This window comes from Prunus avium, chromosome 4 (assembly GCF_965620075.1).
Source record: "Prunus avium chromosome 4, drPruAviu1.hap1.1, whole genome shotgun sequence".
NCBI classification, from domain to species: domain Eukaryota; kingdom Viridiplantae; phylum Streptophyta; class Magnoliopsida; order Rosales; family Rosaceae; genus Prunus; species Prunus avium.
Genome location: NC_142287.1, coordinates 28791832 through 28817088, shown reverse-complemented (window position 1 = coordinate 28817088; position 25257 = coordinate 28791832). Strand labels below are relative to the sequence as shown.

General features: G+C 37.8%; 4 protein-coding genes and 1 pseudogene across 6 annotated transcripts; 2 read left to right on the top strand and 3 right to left on the bottom strand.

Moving 5' to 3' along the window:
- The first annotated feature begins 665 nt into the window (after positions 1-665).
- On the top strand, positions 666-2969 carry LOC110746352 (FT-interacting protein 3-like). The gene has a single exon (XM_021946570.2). The coding sequence runs from the start codon at positions 669-671 to the stop codon at positions 2967-2969; it is 2301 nt and encodes a 766-aa protein (XP_021802262.2). The 5' UTR covers positions 666-668.
- Positions 2970-4508: 1539 nt separating this feature from the next.
- On the bottom strand, positions 4509-5514 carry LOC110746353 (SKP1-like protein 14 pseudogene; annotated as a pseudogene). Its single transcript, XR_015835129.1, has one exon. The product of XR_015835129.1 is annotated as an SKP1-like protein 14 pseudogene (transcript).
- A 2114-nt stretch (positions 5515-7628) lies between these two features.
- RH36 (RNA helicase 36) lies at positions 7629-10463 on the bottom strand. The gene is made up of 6 exons (XM_021978342.2): positions 9807-10463; positions 9065-9387; positions 8700-8903; positions 8532-8613; positions 8167-8265; positions 7629-8044 (listed from the first exon to the last, which is right to left on the bottom strand). Exons 1-6 carry the CDS (start codon positions 10419-10421, stop codon positions 7886-7888), a joined length of 1482 nt encoding a protein of 493 aa, XP_021834034.2. The 5' UTR covers positions 10422-10463; the 3' UTR covers positions 7629-7885.
- Positions 10464-11796: 1333 nt separating this feature from the next.
- Positions 11797-15111, top strand: LOC110746351 (peroxisomal 2,4-dienoyl-CoA reductase [(3E)-enoyl-CoA-producing]). Its single transcript, XM_021946568.2, has 5 exons — positions 11797-12140; positions 13124-13283; positions 13895-14064; positions 14138-14360; positions 14712-15111. The coding sequence occupies exons 1-5, from the start codon at positions 11955-11957 to the stop codon at positions 14864-14866; spliced, it is 894 nt and encodes a 297-aa protein (XP_021802260.1). The 5' UTR covers positions 11797-11954; the 3' UTR covers positions 14867-15111.
- Positions 15112-15240: 129 nt separating this feature from the next.
- Positions 15241-24632, bottom strand: FTSH12 (FTSH protease 12). Of its 2 annotated transcripts, XM_088251793.1 has the most exons (19): positions 24051-24629; positions 23570-23754; positions 23170-23396; positions 22219-22496; positions 21788-21865; positions 21456-21698; positions 21226-21366; positions 20951-21118; positions 20106-20218; positions 19294-19510; positions 18530-18601; positions 18033-18152; positions 17816-17932; positions 17545-17721; positions 16847-16966; positions 16650-16724; positions 16310-16417; positions 16091-16171; positions 15241-15854 (listed from the first exon to the last, which is right to left on the bottom strand). In XM_088251793.1, the coding sequence occupies exons 1-19, from the start codon at positions 24462-24464 to the stop codon at positions 15777-15779; spliced, it is 3012 nt and encodes a 1003-aa protein (XP_088107919.1). In that variant the 5' UTR covers positions 24465-24629; the 3' UTR covers positions 15241-15776. The 2 variants fall into 2 exon arrangements, with proteins under 2 accessions (XP_088107919.1, XP_088107920.1); XM_088251794.1 differs by lacking the exons at positions 15241-15854; positions 16091-16171; positions 16310-16417; positions 16650-16724; positions 16847-16966 and adding an exon at positions 17166-17320 and having other exon boundaries at positions 24051-24632.
- Positions 24633-25257: the final 625 nt, after the last annotated feature.

Genomic DNA, 25257 nt, shown 5'->3' with positions numbered 1-25257 from the left:
AGGGTTTAATTCACCATTACTTCAAAGGCTTGGGCTTATCTTGCTCTGTTTTTCCCCTGTTTCTTCCTAAAACCATAAACCACCCCACACCAATCCAAACCCAGTTCACCAAAAATCAAATCCAGAGTTTTCTCAATCTGTTCTTCTGCTGTACATTTCCAATCTGCTGCTCTGTTTTCTATTGGGCTCTCTCTCTCTCTCAAGATTTTGTAAGTGGTTGTATTGCATTTTTCTCGATGATTAATGCTTTTGTGGTTTTTATTTGTGATACTCTTTTAAGGGCTCTGTTTAAGTTTACACGGGCAGTTCATGGTTTGTTAGAACAATCTATAACCGCCTTTTCTATTTGAGTACTAGTAAAGCTTCATTTGCTTGAAAGTGTTGAGATTTATATTGATCATCATTTTCTTTGTTTGAGCTTTGTGGTTGTTCATAGAATGTTCATATTGGTTCTCTCTCTCTCTCTCTCTCTCTCTCTCTCTCTCTCTCTCTCTCTCTCTCGCAATTGAGAAATAAATCCAAAACTCATTTAGGAAGTGGTCTTGTTAAAGCTGAGTATGTGCTTCTAATGGCTTTGTAATTTAGTTTTCTTTGTATGATTTTATTTATGTACTGTTTTTGTTATCCATTTGGTTCTAAGACTTGGACAATTCTTGCAGTCTGAACATATGGCTAACCAGAAACCACCAAAAGAAGATTTTTCCCTCAAGGAAACCTCGCCGAACATCAGTGGTCGGAGGGTCTCCACTGGCCCCATGACCGCCTTTGACCTCGTGGAGCACATGCAGTATCTGTTTGTGAGGGTTGTGAAAGCCAGAGGATTGCCAGCTATCGCTGACCCTTATGTTGAACTGAAGCTTGGGAACTACAGGGCAATCACAAGACACATGGTAAAAAACCCAAACCCGGAATGGAACCAAGTGTTCGCTTTTTCGAAAGACAGAATTCAGGTTGTCAGTGTGGAGATTTTGGTGAAGGACAAGGCTGTTGTTGCAGAAGGTAGTGATCATAGAACCATTGGGAAGTTTGGTTTTGCATTGGCCGAGGCTCCCACTAGAGTTCCCCCGGATAGTCCATTGGCGCCGCAATGGTATATGCTGGAGGATAAAAACAAAGCTAGGATTGGAGGGGAGTTGATGTTGTCATTTTGGATTGGGACACAGGCAGATGAGGCCTTTCCTGAGGCTTGGCATGCTGATGTGGCTGCAGTAAGCGGCGAGGGTGTTTCAAGCACTCGTTCCAAGGTATATCTTTCACCTAGGCTTTGGTACATGAGAGTTAATGTGATTCAAGCTCAGGATCTTGTGCTTAAAGACAAGAACAAAAAAACAGCAGAGTTTTTTGTGAAAGCTCAATTTGGGAATTTGATCTTGAGAAGTGTGGTCTCTCCAAATAAGACCGTGAACCCTACATGGAATGAGGATCTAATGTTTGTTGTAGCAGAGCCGTTTGATGATCCTTTGGTGGTGAGTGTGGAGGAGAAATTGAACAATAACAAGGAAGAATCCGTGGGGAGGATTGTGGTTCCTTTAGGGGATGTCGCGAAGAGGAATGATGCTGCTGCTGCTGCTCCCAAGTGGTATGATATCGGGATGGTTGAAGTGGTTGCGGGTGTACAGAAGGAGGTGAAGTTTGCCAGCAAGGTCCAAATGAGGGTCAGTTTGGATGGAGGGTACCATGTTCTTGATGAGCCTGCTCACAGCACCAGTGATCTTAGACCAACAGCAAAGATACTGTGGAAACCACCAATTGGGGTTTTGGAACTGGGAATCTTGAATGCAACTGGATTCTCGCCGATGAAGCCTAAGAATCAGGTTGACGCGTATTGCGTGGCCAAGTATGGCATGAAGTGGGTTCGAACAAGGACGGTTGTTGATAGTTTGTCTCCAAAGTGGAATGAGCAATATACTTGGGAAGTCTATGATCCATGCACAGTCATTACTATTGGAGTTTTTGACAATGGAAATTTGCAGGATAAGGCTGCTATGGATTTAAGCATTGGGAAGGTAAAGATTCGGCTCTCCACTCTCGAAACTGATAGGATTTACACACATTCTTATCCTCTTGTGGCTTTACAACCTTCCGGGGTGAAGAAGATGGGCGAAATCCAATTGGCTGTGAGGTTTTCTTGTCCAAACATGCTTAACTTATTGCAATTATACTCACAGCCTCTGTTGCCGAAAATGCATTACGTCCTCCCACTATCTATTTACCAGCTTGCTAGTTTAAGACACCAAGCCGCTTTGATTCTCTGGTTGAGGCTGAGCCGTGCTGAGCCACCATTAAGGAAAGAGGTTGTAGATTGTATGTTGGATGCCACTGCACATCTCTGGAGCTTTCGAAGAGGCAAGGCCAATTTCGACAGGATCATCAAACTTTTCGATGGTCTCGTTGCGCTTTTCAAATGGTTTGATCAAATACGCAAATGGACTAATCCGCTTGCCTCGGCAATTGTCTACATTACCTTTGTGTTTGTGCTTTGTCAACCTGGTTTGACAATCGCCGCGGTGTTTTTGTGCCTGTCTTTTCGAGGGGCTTTGGACTACCGGAAGAGGCCTAGACAGATTGCTCACATAGATACAGAACTGTCACATGCCTATGATGTACATCCAGAAGATTTGGATGAAGAGTTTGATTCATTTCCATCAAAAAAGACTGGTGATGTTCTGAAAAGGAGATACGATCGGCTTCGGGGCATTGCAGGGAGGATCCAGGCAGTGCTTGGTGACATAGCAACTCAAGGGGAAAGGGTGCAGTCTTTGCTCAGCTGGAGAGATCCAAGAGCCACAGCTCTGTTTGTGATCTTCTGTTTGATTGTTGGGATAGTGTTTTGTGTTGTCCCTGCTTGGTGGTTAGCTCTTTTTGCAGGAACTTATGTGATGAGGCCCCCATATTGGCGTATTAACATCCCTACATTCCCACAAAACTTCCTCAGGAGGATGCCAGCAAAATCAGATAGCATTTTATGAAGAGCTTTATAATCTGGTGACAGAATCATTTTTATCTTTTTTCTAATTTCTATCATTCGAAATATGTCTACGGAGATTTTTTTTTTCTTGTTTAGTTTCTTCCTTGCTCTCTTTTGTTTCCAAAGCAGAAGTTTGTATTTGTGAATGGTATCTTGCATCTGTATGTTCTTGTGGTTGTGGCAAGGAACATTATTAACCTTGTTGAAGAAGTTACAAATACTCTATACAAAACGCAGTTTATCTAACTTGATTTTTTTCTTTTTTATGGTTCACATATTTCCAAAACAATATTTTGACTCCCTTGCCAAAAGATAGAATTACATGCCAATTTAACGTGGGCTAGGCCCCCAGTTGGCCTGGGTAGTGAGCCGATTCCTTACATTCAAGTTCTGTCACACCTCAAAATTGAGATGTGATGTAATGGAATTAAGAAGTGAATAAATGACAAACAAAAGCAGAAGAGTAGAAGGATTAATGAAAAAAAAATATTTAAAATGTACTATTGGTCCGAAAATGATCATGTAGCATAAAAGTTTGTTTCGAAACATGCTTTTTTTTTTCTTCCCTTGGAACGACCGTACAATTAAACAAAGCGTAGAAAGCATATTTATAATTGTAGAAAACATCATTTAAACAATTCAAATATTTTATTATTCAAAACCCCCTACCTCAATTCAATATGGTGCCACTTCACTTCCCAATTTGTTCACCAACTTGCTCCTAGATACCTCCTTTCTCTGTCCTTCTCTATAAAAAGAAAAATCTTTGTACATGCACTATCTCAAACTACATATACTCTTGCAAAACATCTTCCTAAGCCTTATTTTTATTATTATTTTCTCTTTGGAGCATTTTCTCAAACACTTCCAAGCTAACACAAGAGTACCCAAGAAGAACTCAACTTTTAATTCTCTCAATCATTAAACCAACTCCAAACTTCTAATCCAAAATTTCTTAACCAAGTTCAGCACATCCCAAAACGCATCAACATAAATCAGTCAACAATTTACTTTCTTTGTTGTTGTTGATGCTCTTTTTGGGAGGTCAACTTAAAGAGAAGGGGATTGTCTTCAGCAGGGAAGAAGGCTAGGTCCTTCGGTAATTGAGTGACCTGTAAAAGACAAAGTAGGAGAAGCAGTCGTTAAGCTTCGGACACCGGTGTAGTGCCGGCCGAAGGCTCTCCGATGTTTAAGTCAGCTAAGAGTGGTAATTTTGGCAGAATAACTGTAAAGGTGAGAAATTAGTTACCCCTTTCGTCTTGGGTACTGTTCCCTATTTATAGGGAGGTGAAAATGGAAGGCTTACACAAAGTTTCGATGTGGGACTTTGTGCAAGTTGTTGTGGTGTCGACACGTGTCTCGGAGATTAGGTTCGGTAGTTAGGAGCTTCAGCAGTCGGGAGCTTCAGTAGGTGTTTACCACTTTGGGAGAGTGTCTTCCTTCGGCAGGGAAGAAGGCGTGTCTGCCTTGGTGCTAGTCCTTTTGGTGCTAGATATACTCGGTTGATTATGGTGTAAACAGTTGTTTTTCAATAGTGGTCAAGACATGCATGGAAGAAATTCACATACACCAACAATCTACAAGTGTGCACTTGAAAATTAAATTTCTTTATTTAAAATGGAACCCCAACCAAAAAAAAAAAAAAAAAACTTTAAGCTGTAATTCTTCTTCTATTCATCCATTCACTACCGATCTTTCCCCATTTTTACCTTCACAGAAATTAACCCTACCCCTAATTCCACCATTAAAGGGAAAAACAATAGCAACTTTCTTTTCAATTCATTTCTTTTTTTAAAAATCTGTGTGTGGTCAATTTCAAATAGAATTTACTGTAGAGTAAATTTGCTCAGTCCTCATCAACTCCTTCAAAAGCCCAAGCATACTCCTCGCGGAGCTTCTGCTCTTCTTCAGGCGTGAAATCGTTCTCGACTCCGAACAGCTTCCTCACATACTCAACGCTCTTGTTCTTGATCCGATCCGCCACGCACTGGTTCAGAACTTCGAGCAAATCATCGACGTGCAAGTAATCGGCGGCTAGGATCAGCTCCATGATGTGCTCGGTGGTCTCGTCCTTGACGAAGTCCTTGTAGAACAGCCGGAGCTCCTTCTTCGCATTCTCCTCGTGATCGGCCTTGCGCTTGAGCTCTAGCGTTTTGGTGCAGAAATTGATGATCTTGACGAGCTCGGCGCTGTTGACGTTGAGGATCGGCATCACCATTTCGCGCGAAACGCCTTCATCTTGGAAGAACGCCTTGACGGTGTGAAACTCCATCGCGACGTTCTCCTCGATCTCGAAGACCTCGCCCTCGGAGGTCTTGAGCGAGATCTTCGTCTTCTCCCCGTCCGGCGCGGCGTCGTTCTTCTCCTCCTCGGCCGACATGTCGTTTCAGGTGAGAGATTAAACAAGGGGATTAGTGTTTGATTTGTGGAGATTCTGAGAGGGATTTATAGGAAGGGTGGTTTGGGGGAATTGGAATTTGAAAAGTTAATTTCCAAATTAGGATTTGGTTGCTAAAAACATGACATCTATACAAATTCGACGAAAAATTAGGGAGAGCTGGAAGTGAGTGAGTGTGTTTAATCGTGTTCTCGCAAAAAAAAAAAAAAAAAAAAAATTTGAAAATCACAGGCCCTGCAGCTACCCGGGAAAAGCTGTTTGTGGAGGAAGACCGGGTAAGTGCATGACACGTGGACATGGCTTAAAAGATTTCAACACGCCCTACAAATTAGGAATTTTTTATCTTTAATTTTTTGGAAACCACAAAAATAAAGAATGAAAAAACACATGGAAAAAAAAAGGTGTTCCCTCTTCTAGATTTACCTTCTTAAAAAATTGGAACTCTTAAAGAAACTTAATGAATACATTCTTAGAACTCTTAAGTATATCATTAGAACAACAAACAAGGAATTTTATAATGTATGTGTGTTTGTATAATTTAATCAAAGTGTTAATAGCATTATATGTTCTAGTATTTGTTGTACTATCAAATTTGTAGGTATAGATATATGTGTACATATACACATACGCATATGTATGTATCTTACTATATAGATATCAGAAATAATAGTAGAAGTGTTAGCTTAGTATTAGTGAGTGAATACTATACCTTCTCGTAACTTTTTAGGTATTCCGTATTGCGAAAACCTAATACCATAACAACAACAAAAATGGATCGTAATCGGTTGGTTTGGTTTTTTTACCAACGTAACGTTTTCCCAAGTTTTGCCATATATTTCGATAAAAAGAAGCCGATAATTGGTTGGTCTCAGTATTTACCAAAACCAAACCAATTCTTTTTGGTATTTTACTTTTTCGATTTTTAGATTTTAGATTGTGAAAATCCATTACCATACCCAATAAAAAAAAAAAAAAAAAAATCGGTTGGTAACCGGTTCATTTGGTTTTCACCAAACCCAACATTTTTCTTAAGTTCTTCCATGTATTTTAGTTTGGCATTTTTCAATTTTGGATTTTTTTTTTCAATTTTTGAATTGTAAAAAGCTATTTTCATACCCAAAAAAATCGGTTGGCAATCGAATGGTTTGGTTATTAATAAACCAAATGGCAACCTAACCGGTAAGAGAAATACCACTAAACAAAAAAATAGGATAGTTACAAAAATACTTTTACAACGGGCTATTAACTCACTCACAGCCAAGCTATGCCACCACAAGGGGACGTGGAATTTGAGGGCAGTAGATCTGGACTCGCTAATCACAATTAAGTATCGAACTTAATATAAATATATAGGATTTTTAGTTGTTTACCCCCTGAACTATCACCCTAATCGAACTTACTTCCCGAACTAAAAAATTTGCCAATTTAGCACCCAAATTAAATGAATTCGCTAATTCCACCCCTACTGTTAGATTTCAGATGATTTCATCCAAACTTCCATCAAAATTCACATGTGGCTCTGACTTGGCTTTGATGTGGTTCCCACTCATGTGAGGTCGAAAATGCCCTCTAGTTATATTCTACGTGAGCCTCACGTGTGAGTTTTGATAAAACTTTGAATGAAATCATCTGAAATCTAACGGTATGAGTGAAATTAGAGATTTTGTTTAGTTCAAGTGCTAAATTGACAGAATTTTTAGTTTATGGGTAAGTTCGATTAAGTTGAAAGTTGGGAGGAAACGGCACATTGCTCAAAATATACGGTCCTCTCATGTGTTTGAGTCCAACCTTAAAATACCTGTAATCAAAGCCTTCGACATCTACCACAAGATTAAAGGCCAGTTAGTATTCTTCACTTTTTCTACCGTATACTTTTTCACATTAAAGTAATCTAAAATAAGAATAGTACGTATATTATCAAAGAAAAAATATCAAGACTTAAGACTTGAGACTTCAAATCAAATCCACCACCTTTCTTGGCAATCGTTTATATGGAAGTTTTTCCCCCAATTAAGAAAACAAACCCCAACCCCATTTCCCAAATTTTCATTTTGTCCCCTTCGCAGAGTAAGCACTTCCCTCGCATGAAACCAGTTCTTTTTCTTCTTTGAAACCAAGAACAAGAGGGAAGGCTGAGCACAAATGAGAGAAAAGCGGTAGAGAACGAGTGGCTTGCTTCTTCTTTGAAAATCAGTTTCAGAAAAATAGTGAGGATTTTATTCAAATTGTGCCAGAGAAAATTTCTTTCTTAAATTAAGTCACTTTTCCAGACATACAAAGCTTGACATTTTTTTTTGAGAAGAAGATTTCATTCACAAGCTTGACATGACATTAATAAACAAAAACAAAATAGTAAGTAGAAAAATAGATATTCTATTCCTGTATTAAACGTCTATACTACAAAAAATGATACAATTGGCTTTTGCATGTTGCATAGCCAAAGATCTTGTTGTAGACTTGAACCAGGAAAGCTCTATAATCCATATGCAGAGAGCGCAGAGGGTGAAAGGTGGAGCCACTTATTTAGCAGATTTTTCTCTTCTCCTCTTCCGACTCCTTTTCTTCAATAAACCTTTCTCTGCTAGGGTATTTAGTTTTTGTTTTTTCCGTTCTTTTTCTTTCTCTTCAAACCCATCATCCACCATCTTCATCGCTGCAACACGCCTAGCCTTGTAAATCTGCACATTGGAAGTGAAACACATAAGCTAACATTTCCAAACTAAATATGGACATTGACGAATAATTTTTCCGCAAGCTTTACCAAGCCAATAGCTGGTACATATATTTACTAAGGCAATACCTTGGTAATATCAGCAAGAACCTCATCCTCCTTGCACTCAAATTTCTCCATTTGTTTCCCAACAACATCTTCTATTTTATGAATGAGCTTTACATCATTCTGCAAAACACAATCTCCCTGTTTTAAACAAACATAATACTCTTTTTTTTTTTAAAAACAAATAATCTCTTTATTTTTGTTTCAAACAAAAGAAAATGAACTTAATAAAAAACCATCTTCCTCCCAGTTCTCAATAGTTAGAACTGTGAACTGCAAGTGAACGACCACCAAAAATTTGTTGGGAGCGGTGGAAACTAGGAAAGAGATTACTGAGCTACAAAATGCTAATTTTAACCCAATTCACAATGACCAAGTCTGCTACTTACTTGAGTAACAAGGCTGATAGCTAATCCTCCTCTGCCTGCTCTCGCAGTACGCCCCACGCGGTGAACATAATCCCTTGGATACCTGCAAGTAGATTGGCGATTAAATCCTACTTGAACTACATTTTCTACACAGAGTAGCAATAATTAAAATCCATAGAGGAATAAGACCTCGGAATGTCGTAATTGATTACTAGGTCAACTGTAGGAATGTCCAGACCACGACTGGCAACATCAGTTGCAAGCAACACAGGAACCTGTCCAGATTTGAATCGATGTAATGCAGCAAGTCTTAGAGACTGAGCTTTGAATGAATGCAATGCCGAAACTCTTTGATCAAGCTCCTCCAATAACAAACTCAAAAGGTGACAGCTTCTGCTCACACATCATAAAATCATAGATTAATAATTAATTAATGATCTGTAAGTCAATTGGTTAGACATTCAACAAAAGAGCCACCCATGGCACTATAACATAAGCACTAGAAGTGGAAGAGCCCGAGAAAATCCAGACGAAGATCTTAAAAGAGAGAATACCTGCAGGTTGAGACAAAAATGATGGCAGAGCGAACACCCATATCCTCAAGTTTAGACAAAATGTGTACCAGATACACATCCTTCACATTTTGGGATATGAAAACATATTCCTGCTTAAGAGTGTCAACTGTCTTGAAACCTTCATATGCCTCGTAGAAGTATGCCTTATTTGCAGAAAGTTCAATCAGCGTTTGGAGGTCACTCGTCATTGTTGCAGAAAATAACAGAGTTTGCCGACTCTTTGGCAAGCACTGAAACACCACTCTCAACTCCTCTTCAAAGCCAGCATCCAATACTCTATCTGCTTCATCAAGAACTAGGAACTGAAAGAAAATGAAATAACCTATAACTATAAGTGCTGAGTTCGGAACTTCAGAGTGAGTATGACAAATAAAAACACCTTATGCTCCTCGTCCTGGATAACTAGTAAACAAGCAAAATCCATTGCAAATTTTTTATCTTCAAACCACCTTTTCATTAAAAATCCTAATCTTCCCATTAGATATCCATTTTCAAGTACCATCTACAAATTACCATTTCTTTAAATATAAAAAATCCTTAGCTTCTCATACATGATCCCACTTTCATAAAGAAGCCGAAATTTCAGATAAATAATTACAATTCCTAAATTTTAAAACACCCACATTAACACAAACAATCCACACAGCAAGAACAATTGAATTTCCAAATACTCAATGCATTTCGCTATCACCACATTGCAAGCTAAAATAAGACCAATTACCTTGGTGTTGGAGAACACAAGAGGTATATCCGGATTCTGCTGAAGCAACACCTTAACCCTTCCCGGCGTGGCAATCACCACATGCGGTCTAGCCATCAAGCTCTGAGCTTGGGTCAACATATCCATGCCTCCCACAATCACAGAGCACCGCAAGTGCAGAGACGACCCCAGACCCCTAAACTGCTCGGCCAGCTGGTACGCTAGCTCCCGAGTCGGAGTGATCACCAGCGCGAAAACCCCGAAAGGGTCCTCGGCGAGCCGCTGCAGTATCGGCAGCGCAAACGCCGCCGTTTTGCCACTGCCGGTCTGGGCAAGGCCCAGGACGTCCCGTCCCGCCAGGATTTTGGGGATACAGTGGGTCTGGACCGCCGTGGGCTTCCGCATACCGAGCTCGGTACATGTTGCCAGGACCCAGTCGGCGAGCCCGAGGTCGGAGAATGTGGCGGCGGAGTCAGTGTTAGGGTTTGTGGATTTTTCGATTTCGGTCTCAGTGCTGGAGGGGTCCGGCGTAGGAGAAGGGTTAGGGTTAGGGGTTTGGGAGGGTTTTGGGGTCTTGGGTCTGAATGGTTTGAAGAGAGGGAAGTCTATGTCGACTGTGTTTTCTTCTTCGTCCATGGTGTTTGGCTTCACTGAAAGTTGCGCGCTTGGGACGAAAGTTTTAACCTTTAACATAGGGTGTGGCAGAAACGACACCGTCTGGCTGCTCCATAGTTAGCGCCAAAATTAAAATAATTTAATAATAAATAGGAAAATTTGTATAAATATCACCTTAATTTTTAGACATGTAATTCTCTTATACGGACATCCGGACGTTATTATCGTGCGAACGCCGTATATTTTGTACTATCCCTCTCTGTTTTCTTGCCTGTTTACAATAGGATCCGCACGATAATAACGTGCAGACATCCGGATAAGAGAATAACTGTGTACATCATTACCACATAAATTTTTAATTTTTAATTTTAAACACATGTACTTTGTAAAATATTACAATCCACCATCTACATCTAACTCAAATTTCCGTTTTATCTAAGTGTATTTCCGTCAATTAATTATAATTTTAAATAATTTTAAAAAAAAGGAGGGAAAAAAAAAGTTACCTGAGGATGGGCTGCCTTGTTTGGTCTGATGTATTCATACTGTTGGTTTTGTGGTTTTCATCTTGATCAATTTGTTTATTTTTCGTTGTTTAGTTTTGTCTCATGTGTTAGCCTTCTTTGCATTGACATGTTTGTTTTATAAATTACTGGATGTATTCTCTTTGTTGGAGTTTTCTAGTAATGAAATTTATGATTTGAGGAATACTTCTGGAAAGGAGGTTTCGAAGCGATATGTTGCTGTTCTTGGTCCTCTGTGTTCTGAAATACAATCATCGATGTTTTTCTTCTTCTTCTTCTATTTTTTTTTTGGATTTACTGAGAAGGAATTGGGCCATATCTGGGGATTTTCTATGCAATTCTCAACATGGGTACTTTGTGTTTTGGTCCCATGATTATGTGAGAGACTTTTATGTAATGGGAATAGCACTTTCGACGAATAGGGCAATGAAACGCAGGATAATTTTTCTATGTATTCTTGCATTATTGATTGGAGATAGCAAAACAGTGATATGCTCGTTACAAATTTTTCTATGTGATTACATAAGTGAGGCTTAGATTGGATAATTGGGAAGAAAATAGTTGGGTTGGGTTTTTCAAAGAGGTACCGTATGAGGATTGGATGAGACAGATGGGGTTGGTGTTTGTGGTGGCAAAGAGTCCAGCCGCCCTAGATGTATTTGGGTCACCTTCCAATATGCCAATACAACTTTTCGACATAGCAATATGAGAAAGACTTATTGTATCGTCACAATGGCATCCCGTTACATGTAATGTAAGTTCTTCTCCAAGTTGAGACTTGAAAGAAAGAGAGATAGAGAGGATGGTGGGATTGGCCTGGAGAGTACTATTTAATTCATTTGGCGTCATATCATTGGATACGTTAAGTCCACATGTGTGTCATAGTTTAACAGACTTTTAGACGGAAATACAGTTTCGCAAACTTCAATGATGTTTTGTCATAAAAAAAAGCCTTTATTTTGGACCACAAACTGTATTTTTTTATGAAACAAAACAAGAGTGCAAAACAGAGAAAACCAGATTGAGAGAGATGGAGTCACCGTTCAAGGCCGATGTGGTGAAAGGGAAGGTGGCTCTGATAACAGGAGGAGGGTCGGGGATTGGGTTCGAAATATCAACCCAATTTGGCAAGCATGGAGCCTCCATTGCCATCATGGGTCGTCGCAAGCAAGTCCTTGACTCTGCTGTCTCGGCTCTTCGTTCTCTTGGAATTCAGGTATCTTCTGTTTTTCAAGCTCTTGGTTTTTGTGTTTCTTCATCTGGGCTATCTTGTTTAGCTTTGGGCTTGTTTGGTTGCTCAGAAACTTGAGGAAAATGGAATATACATACTTCTGTTCTTGCCCATTTTGGGTCTCTTTGTTTTCTTTTTGATCAGTGAACTACTTTGGTAATTGGGTGATGAGAAAACTGAGGAAATATATTGAATTTCCCACTATGCTTTAATTCCCCATCTGGTATTTTTTTTGTTTTCGTGTCGTGGGCTTGTTTGGTTGCTGATAAATGAGGGAAGTGAAATAGATTTTTTTTGACCAGGAAATAAAAATTGTGGTTCTGCTTGGTTGATGGAAAAAGCTGGTGAATTTCTGAATTTCGTTTCAGAGTTTAATTTATACTTTGATGCCAAGGAATTACAAGTGTTAAATTATGCATGTTTACCTGTCAATTATGCATGTTTACCTGTCTCTTTTGCCATGTGATCGTGGGATTATATACTTTGGAGTTGAAAACGTGTGTTTCATTTATTTTAGTTACAACGAGGTCAATTGAGTAAAACTAATAATTCGAATGCAGAAATGCATTATGGTTTGAGATATGAAATTAGAAGTTGAAAACTATGAGCAACACAAGGAGGTAGGTTCTAGATTTTACTTGGCAGCTTGTGGGTCGCTGTGGTCTTATTCACTGGCATCAACTGGCTCAAAATCCAACTGTGGGAGTAGTGGTTTAGTGTTAGTTCATAAGTTCTAAAATTAGATTGCTTAATTTACGATGGCTGCATTGACTTGTTCAACAATGTTACAAAAAATTCCAGTTGGTCTGCTAAGGGTCCATTCAAAAGCTTTCTGAGTCACTTTTCTTGGCTGCTTCCAGGCCTTTTCTATATGCCACTGACTTGCTTGTGACAGACATTGTATCTGACTTGAAATTAGTTGGTTATATAGCTCAAGATTTTATTTTATTTTATTTCTTTCGTTTCAGGCAGTTGGTTTTGAGGGGGATGTTCGTAAACATGAAGATGCAAAAAGAGTGGTGGAATCAACTTTCCAGCATTTTGGCAGGCTTGACATACTTGTGAATGGTGCAGCTGGCAATTTTCTTGTATCAGCCGAGGATCTATCCCCTAATGGATTTCGAACAGGTTGGGTGTTGTAAGAGTCTTTATCATCTTTTTGCACATATGAATATGTTTCAAAACATAGTTATTATTATTCATGTCATTTTGTCATCAAATGAAATTCTCCTTGTGGCTAGGCTAAAAGTTTTTCTAGCCAATGGTTGATTGAGGACGATTTTGGTGAAAATTTGCTTAAGTGTGAGGTTTGCTCTAGCTTGGAATCTCATGTTCAATGTGTAAAATGAACCTTTTGGAACGTTCAAAGACAAAGTTAACAGAGAAAACAAATAACATTATGAAGAAATGCTCAAATAAGAAGAAAGCAAGAATGCATGGATGCATCCGTAACTTATGAACCGATCTACTTTTTTACGATAAGATCCAGGTGTCTTCTCAATTGAAATAGGAGAATAGACAGTAATAACAGTCAAATGGGATCCATTGTCAGATCAATAGTTGATTTTCTGAGGTAATCACTGACTACTCAAAGTCGCAGTATTGAGGTTTTTCACTAGATCGCTGAAGAATAAACAAAAGAGTTGATTATCTTTGGCGTTCAAAACATATTCATGTTATAGGTACTTCCAGATTTTGACCCAAAATCAAAATACCATTGATTCATCTCTTCCCTGCAGTTATGGATATTGATGCTGTTGGAACATTCACAATGTGCTACGAAGCACTCAAGTATCTTAAAAAAGGAGGACCAGGAAGGAGCTCATCTGGTGGTGGAACAATATTGAACATTAGTGCTACTTTACATTATACAGCTTCTTGGTATCAAGTCCATGTAGCAGCCGCGAAGGTTTGTTTGACAGGTTTTTAGTTGTTATATCTTATTTTTGTGATAAACTTATTGAAGTATTCCTTTCCAACAGGCAGCGATTGATGCCACTACAAGAAACTTGGCATTGGAGTGGGGAGCTGACTATGACATTAGGGTGAATGGAATAGCTCCAGGCCCCATTGATGATACGCCTGGCATGAGTAAACTTGCACCTTCAGAGATAAATAGCAAATCTAGAGATTACATGCCTTTGTATAAACTAGGGGACAAATGGGATATTGCTATGGCCGCTCTGTACCTTGCTTCGGATGCAGGTTGGGTAACCCTTGCATGCAATTTTGTATCATCGCCATATTTGTACAGTACCTCGTGCATAATCGTAAATTTTCATGCCGAAACCAGATAAAATGATAGTTTGAGATAATGCAAGAGTCTCTATGGGTTCCATATGTATCTGATTTTAGGACTATTTTGTACACATTGTTCTTGATTGATGCTTCAACTTTTTAGTATCATCACGGTCCTATTATTCTTTCGGTGGAATAGAGCATGGATACGTAGCTTAAGTCAATAGGAAATAGTAGAAACAAATCATTGAACCAGTTTTGTTACCCATCTCTTTTCCCCTTTGTTTCATTGGAAACTTATCATTATAAATTTTGCAGGGAAATTTATAAATGGAACTGTCATTATAGCTGATGGAGGACTTTGGCTGAGCCGGCCTCGCCATCTGCCAAAAGATGCGGTGAAGCAGCTTTCACGATCAGTAGAAAAGAGATCTAGAGATGCACCAGTAGGGGTTCCAAGGAGCAAGTTGTAAGGCATAGAATAAGTACATGATCAAATTTTTTTTTTTTAGGACCTTTCCTATTGAGAGGGGCAATAATATGCTAAACTCACACACACTACACGGATGCTAGAACTCGAACCCAGAACCTTGCATGAGGGATCAATTGCTCCAAACCACCTTTGCGTGTGCCAAGTTGTTGGCATGCTTATTTTGTGTTTATGTTATATCTTAATATGTTTGGAAAGGTAATTATAAAATCTTCATGGGATTATTAATTTTGATTTTTCCATCAATTAAAGCTGACTAAACATGAAGGGTGCCGTTACAGTGACTTGAGGCTTGCTGTCGCAAACGAAGCAAAAGCTAAAAACTCAAAAATTGGAAAATTCAATAGAAGCTCAAAATTTTGAGTTCTCCCGAAATTTCTGAACCTATTTTATATATGGTGTTCCTTACAAAATAAATTTTGGTTATGCTTTCTGAGTTTGCAATATTTGAAAAATGAATGATATATTTGAGCAGGAAAAGAAAAGAAAGAACTATCAAATACAAAATTGACATGAAGCACCTGCCGAGCCTGATATTCTCTCTCTAATAAACTCCAACTGAGGCTCATTTCAAAACACAAAACCATCCTTTTACGTAGTCCACATCTTGCTTTAACAGGCGATTGTTGTATGATTATAGCTAGCAATATTTGAGGCTCAGCCGTTTATAGGTATCAGGGGCTTCAACAAAGTCGACTTTTGGGGCAGATGGAAAACCCTGATATGCGATGTCACCGGCCATCTCTGCTGGAAATTGAACCAACAGAGTTGTGGACACCCAGGTCGTTTGGCTTTCAGAGGAAACTATCTAGCATAGTTTCTCAGACTTCCCATGCACCATGACAAAAGCATAACATTTGACCTCCAATGAGCTGATGAGTTCCAGCAATATTTTAACATCTATGCAATGGTGCAGGATATATGTCCAGCGGTTGATATCGCAACCGATCATTATGTGGCAACGGCCCATCCTAAAAATTAGCCAAATAACACATGTAAGTTGGAATTCATCCAAAAGAAACTTATCTTCCAAAAGACGCTTTAACAGGAGGAAGAAAGCTACACACAGAAACAAATATTATAACAAAAGAAATTTATGTAAAACCATTGAGAAAGCTATATTCAGAGCAAACCTTCCCTACGAAATCAATGAAATTGTAAAGCTTAAATGGATATCTACCAGCATAACAACTATTGAAATGAATACCTCTTCCAAGTTTATCTGAAATGGTTTTACAAAATCCTCAAACATCACTGGAGAAAGGTCCTTCATTTTCTCCTCTACCTCCTATAAATAGGAACACAAGATTGTGAGAACAAACATCTAACAAGTTCAGTGCAAGAATTTCAATAGATATGAAGATAATTGTTATCAAATCAACATTACAGAGAGAATGCAATAAGAGAAGGATGTTTTATAACGTACCAAACCAGTAATCCTTGACTTCTCTAATAGTTCCTCCATAATCAGGTCCAATATATGCCTATTGTTTTTCAAACCATTCATTGCGAGTTCTTCTGTTTCTTCAATGTACTGCAACGAACACCAAACACTCACAAAGTGTTATTATCTCATTTGTCATGTCATTGTGCACCCATAAGCACATGGGGACTGAATACATAATGATCTTGCCCAATTATTTATACCAAGGCATTTCCTAAGCCAAATCAAAGTAAACAACTAGCTTCAACACAACCACTAACATTCACTAGTGTCCTTTCCAGATAGCATGAAAAATGATAACAAGTGAAGCAAATTAAATTACCCTTGTCAACTCTCGAGTAAATAGCTCAGACACTTCAAGAGTCATATTGGCTGGAATAACATGGGGGTCGTCCCACTAACATCATGAAGAAAGATAGAAGAATTAGTTGATGAAGATAATCAAATCAAAAAATAAAAATGATGACGGTTCACAGCATATTTTTGTAGATATTTGCAAGTAAAGAGAAATAAGATTACCCTGTATCTTATCAACTCGCCATCTGGACTGTCTGGTCGATCCACAAGTCCAACTCTCTTTGTTAAAGCTGTAAGCCCCAACCTTGAATTTTGAGGGCTGATTACCATCTCTCGAGCAATCTGAAGAGATTGCTTAATTGAGGAAACGGATATACCAAATTGTGTATTAACTACTACTAAATACAGCCTACATCTACTAGGAAACATTTGTGAAATTGTTCGGAAGGTCAAGATTCATATTTAAGACAAATCTGGTGAAAAACTCATGTTTCCTATGAGATTAAAATGCACTGTGCATTTAAACAAGGAATGTTCATCACAGAGATTACAACACAGAAAGAGAGACTGTTTCACAGTACTTCTGCAAAGGGGATTACTTACATGCATATTGCCTATTATTAAATATAAACACATCCAAATTCTTCAAATTTAAGCCCCCCTAAAAACCATGGTTGTCTGTATCAATAAATTTGCCTGATATGAAGAAGGAGAGAGATAAAAAGGAAATGAGCTAAACACACTTTCATTGCCTAAAATAAATGAAAACACCTTAGATCACATAAACTTTAAAGCAAATAAGTATATTGCTAAATGGGCAATTTATTCGTACAACTTTGAGCTAATTGCACTTTCATTTATTTTTCTTCCAGTGAAGAAATTCTGTAAATTTTTATGTATATGAAAGGAACTGTGGTTACCTTTGTTATCTTTTCCAAATCATCCCTTCCTCCATCAGTTATGTCATCACCAAACACGACACGCTCAGCACAACGCCCACCATGAGCTACCACCATTTGCATCATCATGTAGCCAAAGGTTGTATAACCTTGGTCTACCATATCTTCTCGGGGGAAGAACACAGATATTGCAGTTTCCTGTTCATATTACAAATGAGCTTCATCAGAGAGCAACTCCCACAGAATTTCAATAGCATCCACTAATGATTGTTTTTATCACCAGAATTTGTACCTTACCACCTGGCAGAAGCTGAGAAAATGCATGCCAATCAAATTGAGGAAACAGATGAGCTAAAACTATGTGACCAGCTTCATGAACAGCCAGCAGTTTCTTCTTTTCCAAAGACACCTGTGATGTAATTATATACAACTCAAAATGACTAAATTAAGTATTATATAACATTTGTCACTCCAAAAGAAACACCAAAGAACAATCAACATGGACATACACTTTGTTCGCATTTCTGCTGCTCTTCTTCAGTAAGGAGTACACCCATACCCTCAAGCAATTGTTTATCTAATACATCAACAATGTCATGCTGGAAGATCTTTGAACGCCCTTTCCTCACCTGAAAAATGAAGGGTAGAAAACAACATGCAAAGAAACTTGAGAGAACTGTTCAGCAACACTAGATTGCAAAAAATGCATGAGAAACTTTCTTTTCAAGATAAAAAATTAAAGGTAGCGTAAGTTACATATCATGTGAAACATCAGTTATATATTTTTTAACTGAGATCCCCGTAAATAGCAAACAAACCCTTCACCTAATATAACTGTTCACCAAGAATAGTAACGTCACCATAGTTACTACCGAAACTTGAGTAAGGAAGCATATTATCCAAGAGCCAAAGCATCCATATTTACTTAAGGATCCTATTTCAAGAGAAAAGTCATACAAACATAAAGCTTATTATGCAACTTTGTATGTTTGTAAGTTTTACTTACTGACATAATTGCTGCTTCATTGACAAGGTTCCGAATATCTGCCCCAGAAAAACCAACAGTACGGAAGACAAGCTGAAGTGGAAGAAAGAGGAGGCAAACAGCAGCACAAAACCAAGTTAGATTTTCATCCCTACTATATAAACAGCAAAAGGTAAGCACCAATTACGAAAATAAAAAGAACCAAACCTTGAGAAGAAATCATCACCGGATACAAGACACTTAACATAATATATATGAATCTTTTGAGTGTAAGAGGCAATATGCAGCCAAAAGCGAAATACATTTTCTCAAATAATATGAAGAACAATAAGGTAAGCACCAATTACCAAAATAAAGTACCACAGCATAGAGAACCAATGGACAAAACAAGCAATATATCTGCAAGATATCTGAAAAAGAACCATATATCTCCTACTTAACCAACTCACGGAAGTATAAAAGAAAATATGCATACAGGTGATCAAACATTGTGTTTCTTTGGGAATAACCGTATGTGTATTTTTCAACAGTCGCCCATGGTTCAAATGTCAGTGTTTTCCACCATTCATATTGGTGAAAATCAATGAACAAGAACAGTCGTACAACAATAAAGAAGATAATGACAGAGAGGAGGACGGGGGAGAGAGAAAGGAACCAATTCATATGCTCATTGTTGAATGGTTAGCTTTAAATAATGTCAAATACCATGATTAATTGCAGAAAATTCAACTTCTTGAGCATGACTTTGAAGGAATAATGCAAAACAAGAAACATCAACCACTTACTTTCCCAAAGTCTACATCTTCTGCAAGTTGCTTTCCTGCACTGTGCACACCAAAAATTTGTACTCGTTGCTTAGCATCAGGCAAACCAACATACAGTCGACGGTCAATACGCCCAGGTCGAACAAATTCAGGGTCTAGTTCATCTGGCCTATTGGTAGCGCAGATGAATATCACAGCTTGTCTGAGAGAGAACCGATCAACACCAATTTTTTCCTTCCTAGACATGACCAAATACTGAACATTAAAATTCATTATATAAGGAAAAATGCAAAGTTCACATGTAGCACCTGTCATAATACACTAGACGTTAAAAAAAGATAAACATTATGTCACAGAAAACACAAACTGATTGTTATTGGGGAGCAACCTATGATGCCTAAGATAACCCTTCAAAATTAGACGTTAATAACTTAATATTCTTACCAAGAAACCTGTATTAATCTTAGTCGATATAACCGTTCAGTAACCAAAACTTCAAAACTTTCTACGGGTAGCCGCATCAATGCAAGGCCACAGTCTAAGTAATAATAAAGTAATTAGTCATGCAAAATCTGCCACAATGGTCTGACTTGGATACTCTCCAACAGTAGAATTCAAATGGTATTATTTTTCAAAGTGATTTTTACTCTTTCCCACACATAAAAGTTATAGTCCAAAACAACGTGATGAAGTAAACTACAGAAAATAATCAAACCACTATGTCCATTTTTAATTGAAAGTAGGTTGGCACATGAAGTATATAATATAAGTTGAATTTAATTAGTACTGCTTAGATAAAAGCAAAAATAGATGTGTTCAAGTAATACACGTACTCTCCATCGAGCTGTGCGATCAAAGCCTCAAATGTTGCTTTTCTACGAGGATCCAATCTTGCATGCCTTCCAGCAATAGCATCAATTTCATCCACAAATACAAAAGAAGGAGCCTGAGCACAGGGTAGTGAATTCAATGTTTTGTCTTAGTGTAATTAGTGAAAAATTAAAATAAAAAAAAATGCAGATTGAAAAAACTCCATGATGGCTGTTCTAAAAAGTTTTGTTTATGGGCTGGCCTTAAAGCTCCTGAGGTTAGTAAAAATCTGTTTTAGTACATTCCATGACAGAAATAAACAAAGCTTAGAAATTAAAAAAGAACAATAAGGTCAACCAGATATGGTCAGATAAAAACTTCTATGATTTTTTAACACCGTGACATTTTTAATATACTGAACATCAAATGTTAGACAACCAAACTAGGAAAGAAAGATACAGTGAATTAAGTGGTAGGTAAAAGAGCACTAATCTTATCAACGGCTGAGCACACATAGGACATAACAAGCTTAAATTTTAATATATTTTTTCAATGCAAAAGTTTTCATAAAGAGCCATCAGACCAATACAGACCCATTTGGAACAAAGATGATAAAATGAGTATGAGCTAAGCGCTCAAACTTTAGGAGTTAACTCATTTATCACAAAGAAACCAGTATCCTATATCATGCAATTAGGACAGACTAAATTATTTATTTCATCATCTATGTAAGCACAATAGCTTCATAGCATTATGACTTACAGATTTATGACAAACACCAATCTTTTGTGGATGATCTCCTAAAAGAAATCGCATTTTACTAATCTGCAGTATTGCATTTGAAAATTAGAAAGAGAAGAATGCTTACATTTCTCCTTGCAATGGAAAACATTTCATTGATTCTTGCAGCACCACTTTTCTCACTATCTGTGAACTCAGCACCCGAAGCAAAAACAAAGGGCAATCCGCTTTCCTTGGCAAGCGTCCTTGCAAAAAGTGTTTTGCCAGTTCCAGGAGGTCCAGAGAGAAGAACACCCTGTTATGAATAATCATCAAACAACTTTTCCCTTATAACATTTGCAACATTTAAGGCAAAACTCCAGTAGAGTTGCCTTTATCTTTCATGAAACCAGAAAAACTTACCCGGACAAACTTGACATCTCTTTCATAGTATTGCATTGGATTTCCCATATAAATCATGAGCTCATCAAGAAGATCCCAAACATCACCCCCCAACACAACTTCCTTGGACATTGATTTTGTTTCCCCCACATTTCCGACTGGCTGAAGGAGTGTAAAGTGCAATGAGAACTCAATAATCTACACAGCAGGAAGATAAATAGGGACAAAATATCTGGAAATTAAAATTTTACCAGGATAAAATTTTCAGCATAAGCCATATCAAAAAGCTGATTATACTTTTTGTAAAGGAAACGCTTAGAAGTGATGTGCAGAAGCATCACAGACTCGCGTATTAGCCAGAGAATAAGTATCCCAGGCACCAATGCAATCAGAACTTTCATAAAGTAGTGGATCTGGCGCTTTTGAAGAAGATCAACTTCAGCTCCAGAACTTGAGATAATCTCAAACAAGTAAGGGTCTAGGGGGATATCAACCTACCATATAAGGAAAAACACTAAGCATTAATAAGTTAAGCGATAAGATCAGCGTGATTGTTGAAAGAAAAAAAAAATGGTAAACTTACAACATATTCTAATGGAAAACCTTCTTTCATAGTAACATATATTCTTTTTAGGTCCTCCGTGAATACAACAGCAGCAACCTGTCCAAAATAAATTAAAGAATCAGAAACTACCTACCTAACCCTTGTTAACAATGTTGGAAAAAATATCTTCTAGATGTAAAATGTTTAGATTGGACATGTGAATGCAGAGTTGGGAACTTGTTCAATATAACATCTTACTTTTTCTTTGGATAAGTGAACAAGTTTACTTTGTCACTGAACTAACCCATTTAGATACTAGAGAAACCCAAATAATGTAAACTCTTCCATGAAAACCAAAAGATGCATAAAGAGAACGCATACTTAATGCTAAACCAAACAACAAGGAACCAGTGAATATACCCCAGGAGAAAAACAAAAAATAAATAAAACAAAGGAGAGAAACTTGTTACCTCAGAGCAATCAAGCTTTTGAAGAAAGTAGGTATAAGGAAGTCTAGGACGATACATCCACCATCTTTTAGCTATCCATAGAGCCCTTGTTCCCTGTGTCTCTGTTACCTTTTCCACGACATCCTTGCGAAGACTGTTTTCTACCTCTTTCATGTCGAATTCAACTACATACTTAGAATTTGCAGAGTCCAACTGTTCAGCTAACTTTTCTTTTTGAAGGATCTCGTTCCATTTCTGAAGTCTTTCACGCCATGTTCCTCTATTTTCTTGAACTTCACCTACAAAGCAAATATCAAATGAATTGGCCATAAGGTTCCAAAGGGTATATAATACCAAAAACAGTATTGATAGATAGATTTGAAGACAAATTCTCAATTCAAACTTTACATGATATCTAACAAGAACCATCAGTCAGTCGAAGTTTTTGTAATCTCTAGAATGCAGATTTACAGTAAACATACACAGATATCAAATCACACAATTCTCTGCGACCATTCCTTGAGATTCAGAGTTGCTCATGTATAGAGGGGTTTCAGACCAAATAACCTACATAGGCACTTAGACAGCCAACATTTCTAAGCAGAATTGAAAAATTAGATATCTGACTAAATTTTCTTTCTATTAAGGTAATAACTTTCTAGAAAAGGCTGTAAATTTTATTATAAGAAAAGAAATTTTTGTTGGAATCAAAACGATTTCAATCATTGTGGATAAGTTGTCCACTGCTTACAATTTCTTGCCACATACGCATGTAATGGGATATGATATGCTCACAAATCACAAATCATAATATGCTATGAAATCCTCATTGGCAAAGAAAATATAATTGTATCTTTTTCAACATAAAAAGTCTTCATAGGCAGAGAAATTTCCTTTTACCAATTTTGCCATGCTGGATTTGAAATGAAGACCAACTCAAAACACTTATGCAAGTGGCAAACGGACACTAACCAGAAATCCCCAAGTCTTCTTTCAGTTCCTTCTTTTCCTCTTGATTTAATTTTACATCACTGTCAATAATTTGTTCTACGTTGTCCTGAGGCGGCTGTGGGTCATCATCCCATGCATCCTCTCCCACATAAGAACTATCATGAACAAGTGTTCCATCAGGTCTTTCAACAAACTTCTTCATTTTCAGGCCTTTTGGTGTAGTCTTCCTCCATACACTCTTCTTAAACCTATAATGTAAGAAAACCAGAGGGCCTGGATTAGTGAAAGCAGAAACGAACCACTTAAGCGTCTTTACCTTTATTCCTCTTGTTTAAAACCTTATCTATGTCAAGGCAATATCTAAACTTCAAAGCATAAATGTGTTTAGTCAACATGACAGATACACACAAAATCAACTTACCTTCTAACATTACTTGGAGATGGCTCGGGAATAACTGCCTCCATATAAGCCTCTGTCAACTCTTTTCTTTGACGATCTTGGAGAGGAGCTCGGATTGCCATATATATTCTTTGACAAGAAACTACGGCAAGAAAAATATAGAAAATCAATGCAGCAATTCTTTTGGATTCCCATGTCTTGATATCCTGAGAATAACAAATGAAAATTACCAATGTGAAAAGATAAAAAGAGGGTGATCTATTGTATTGCACCGCACAAAACTATTTCAGAAGGGCCGACCTCCATTCCTTATGAATTTGATTGTTCATGTGCTTAAACAGTTGCAAGTATTAATAAAAAAGGTTACCATTTCCACTAATCCGAAGCTACATTTAGTGCCCGCCAAAACTTAATCAAAACAAAAAAACTGAACCTTGTAGCTTCAGTATCTTCTTACACTTTCTTTGCAACCAAACAGAAATTAAAATTAAATACAACTTACCTTCCAACGTTCCCACCGATTCCAACTGACTAACTCTGGCACCAACTCAGTCTTAAACCGTTCCAACTCAGTCCTACCCTTCTGTAATCCGCCCTCAACTCGCCCCACATACTCACCCACCTTCACATTAGCATCCTTCAAATCAAACCCAGTTTCCTTCTTCACCGACTCACCAAAATTCGACCAGAATCGCTCCGAACCGCGCCGAATTGACCGAGTCAGACTCCCCCAAGAAAACCCATCAGACCCATTTGAATTTGCAGACCCCATAACACGAAAAGTGGGTTTTTTCCGGGAAGTTTTGGGTCTGTGCTTTGTGGGTAGGTTGAAAAGGACGGGTCTTGCAGATGGCTGGGTGAGTTGGGTTGAAGAAAAGAGAAGTGGGTTTGATTTGTATGTGATTTTAAGGTCCATTTTTGGGTGTAGAATTGAGAATTACAAAGATTTCATAGAAAAAAAAACTTAATTTGTGCGCCCTCTCATCTGTTGTCAGTTTTGAGTAGTTGAACAGAGCAGTGGTGGTGTTTTCGGACTGCTCAGGTTTTAGCGGTTTTGGGGTTTATCCGTTATGCTGTTCTAAAACTTTTTTTAAACTGTCGCACCAAAAAAAAACCCTAAATTCTCATCCAAAAAATGGAAAAAAAAAAGAAAAAAAGCCTTAAACCAATTGGGGAAAATGCACACTAATTATATTACCAAGAAAGATAGCTAGACCAGATAAGTTACAGCAGAAATCAACTTATGCATTATAATAAATTTATAGCTTCAATGGTAGAACATTTTATCTTCGTTTGTAGGGTAAAAGCTCGAGGGATGCTTTCACACTTTCTTTTTTAGCAAAATAAAAATTAATAAAAGCACTTCTGCTCTATGGTGTCTGGCAAGGACGGTCCCTAGAAGGGACAAGTTGTTAGTTTTTTAGCTAAAAATTTAATTTAGCGCTCGGCCTACTAATGACAATTTCTGACATTCTTGTGTAAAACGTCTCTGTAAAGTTCTCTCTAAAATGAATAGTATTTCCATCTTGTTCTTACTTTTTTAGCCTACTGCCAACTTATTTTATTTATATTTATTTTATGAACAGCCTATTGCTAATTTTCCTCTCACTTATAACTCTCCTCACACATAATCCTTTAAGTAAAAATAAATAAATAAATAAAAGAACGAATTCGTACGCTGCAGTAGTTGCACCTTTATGTTCCACTCT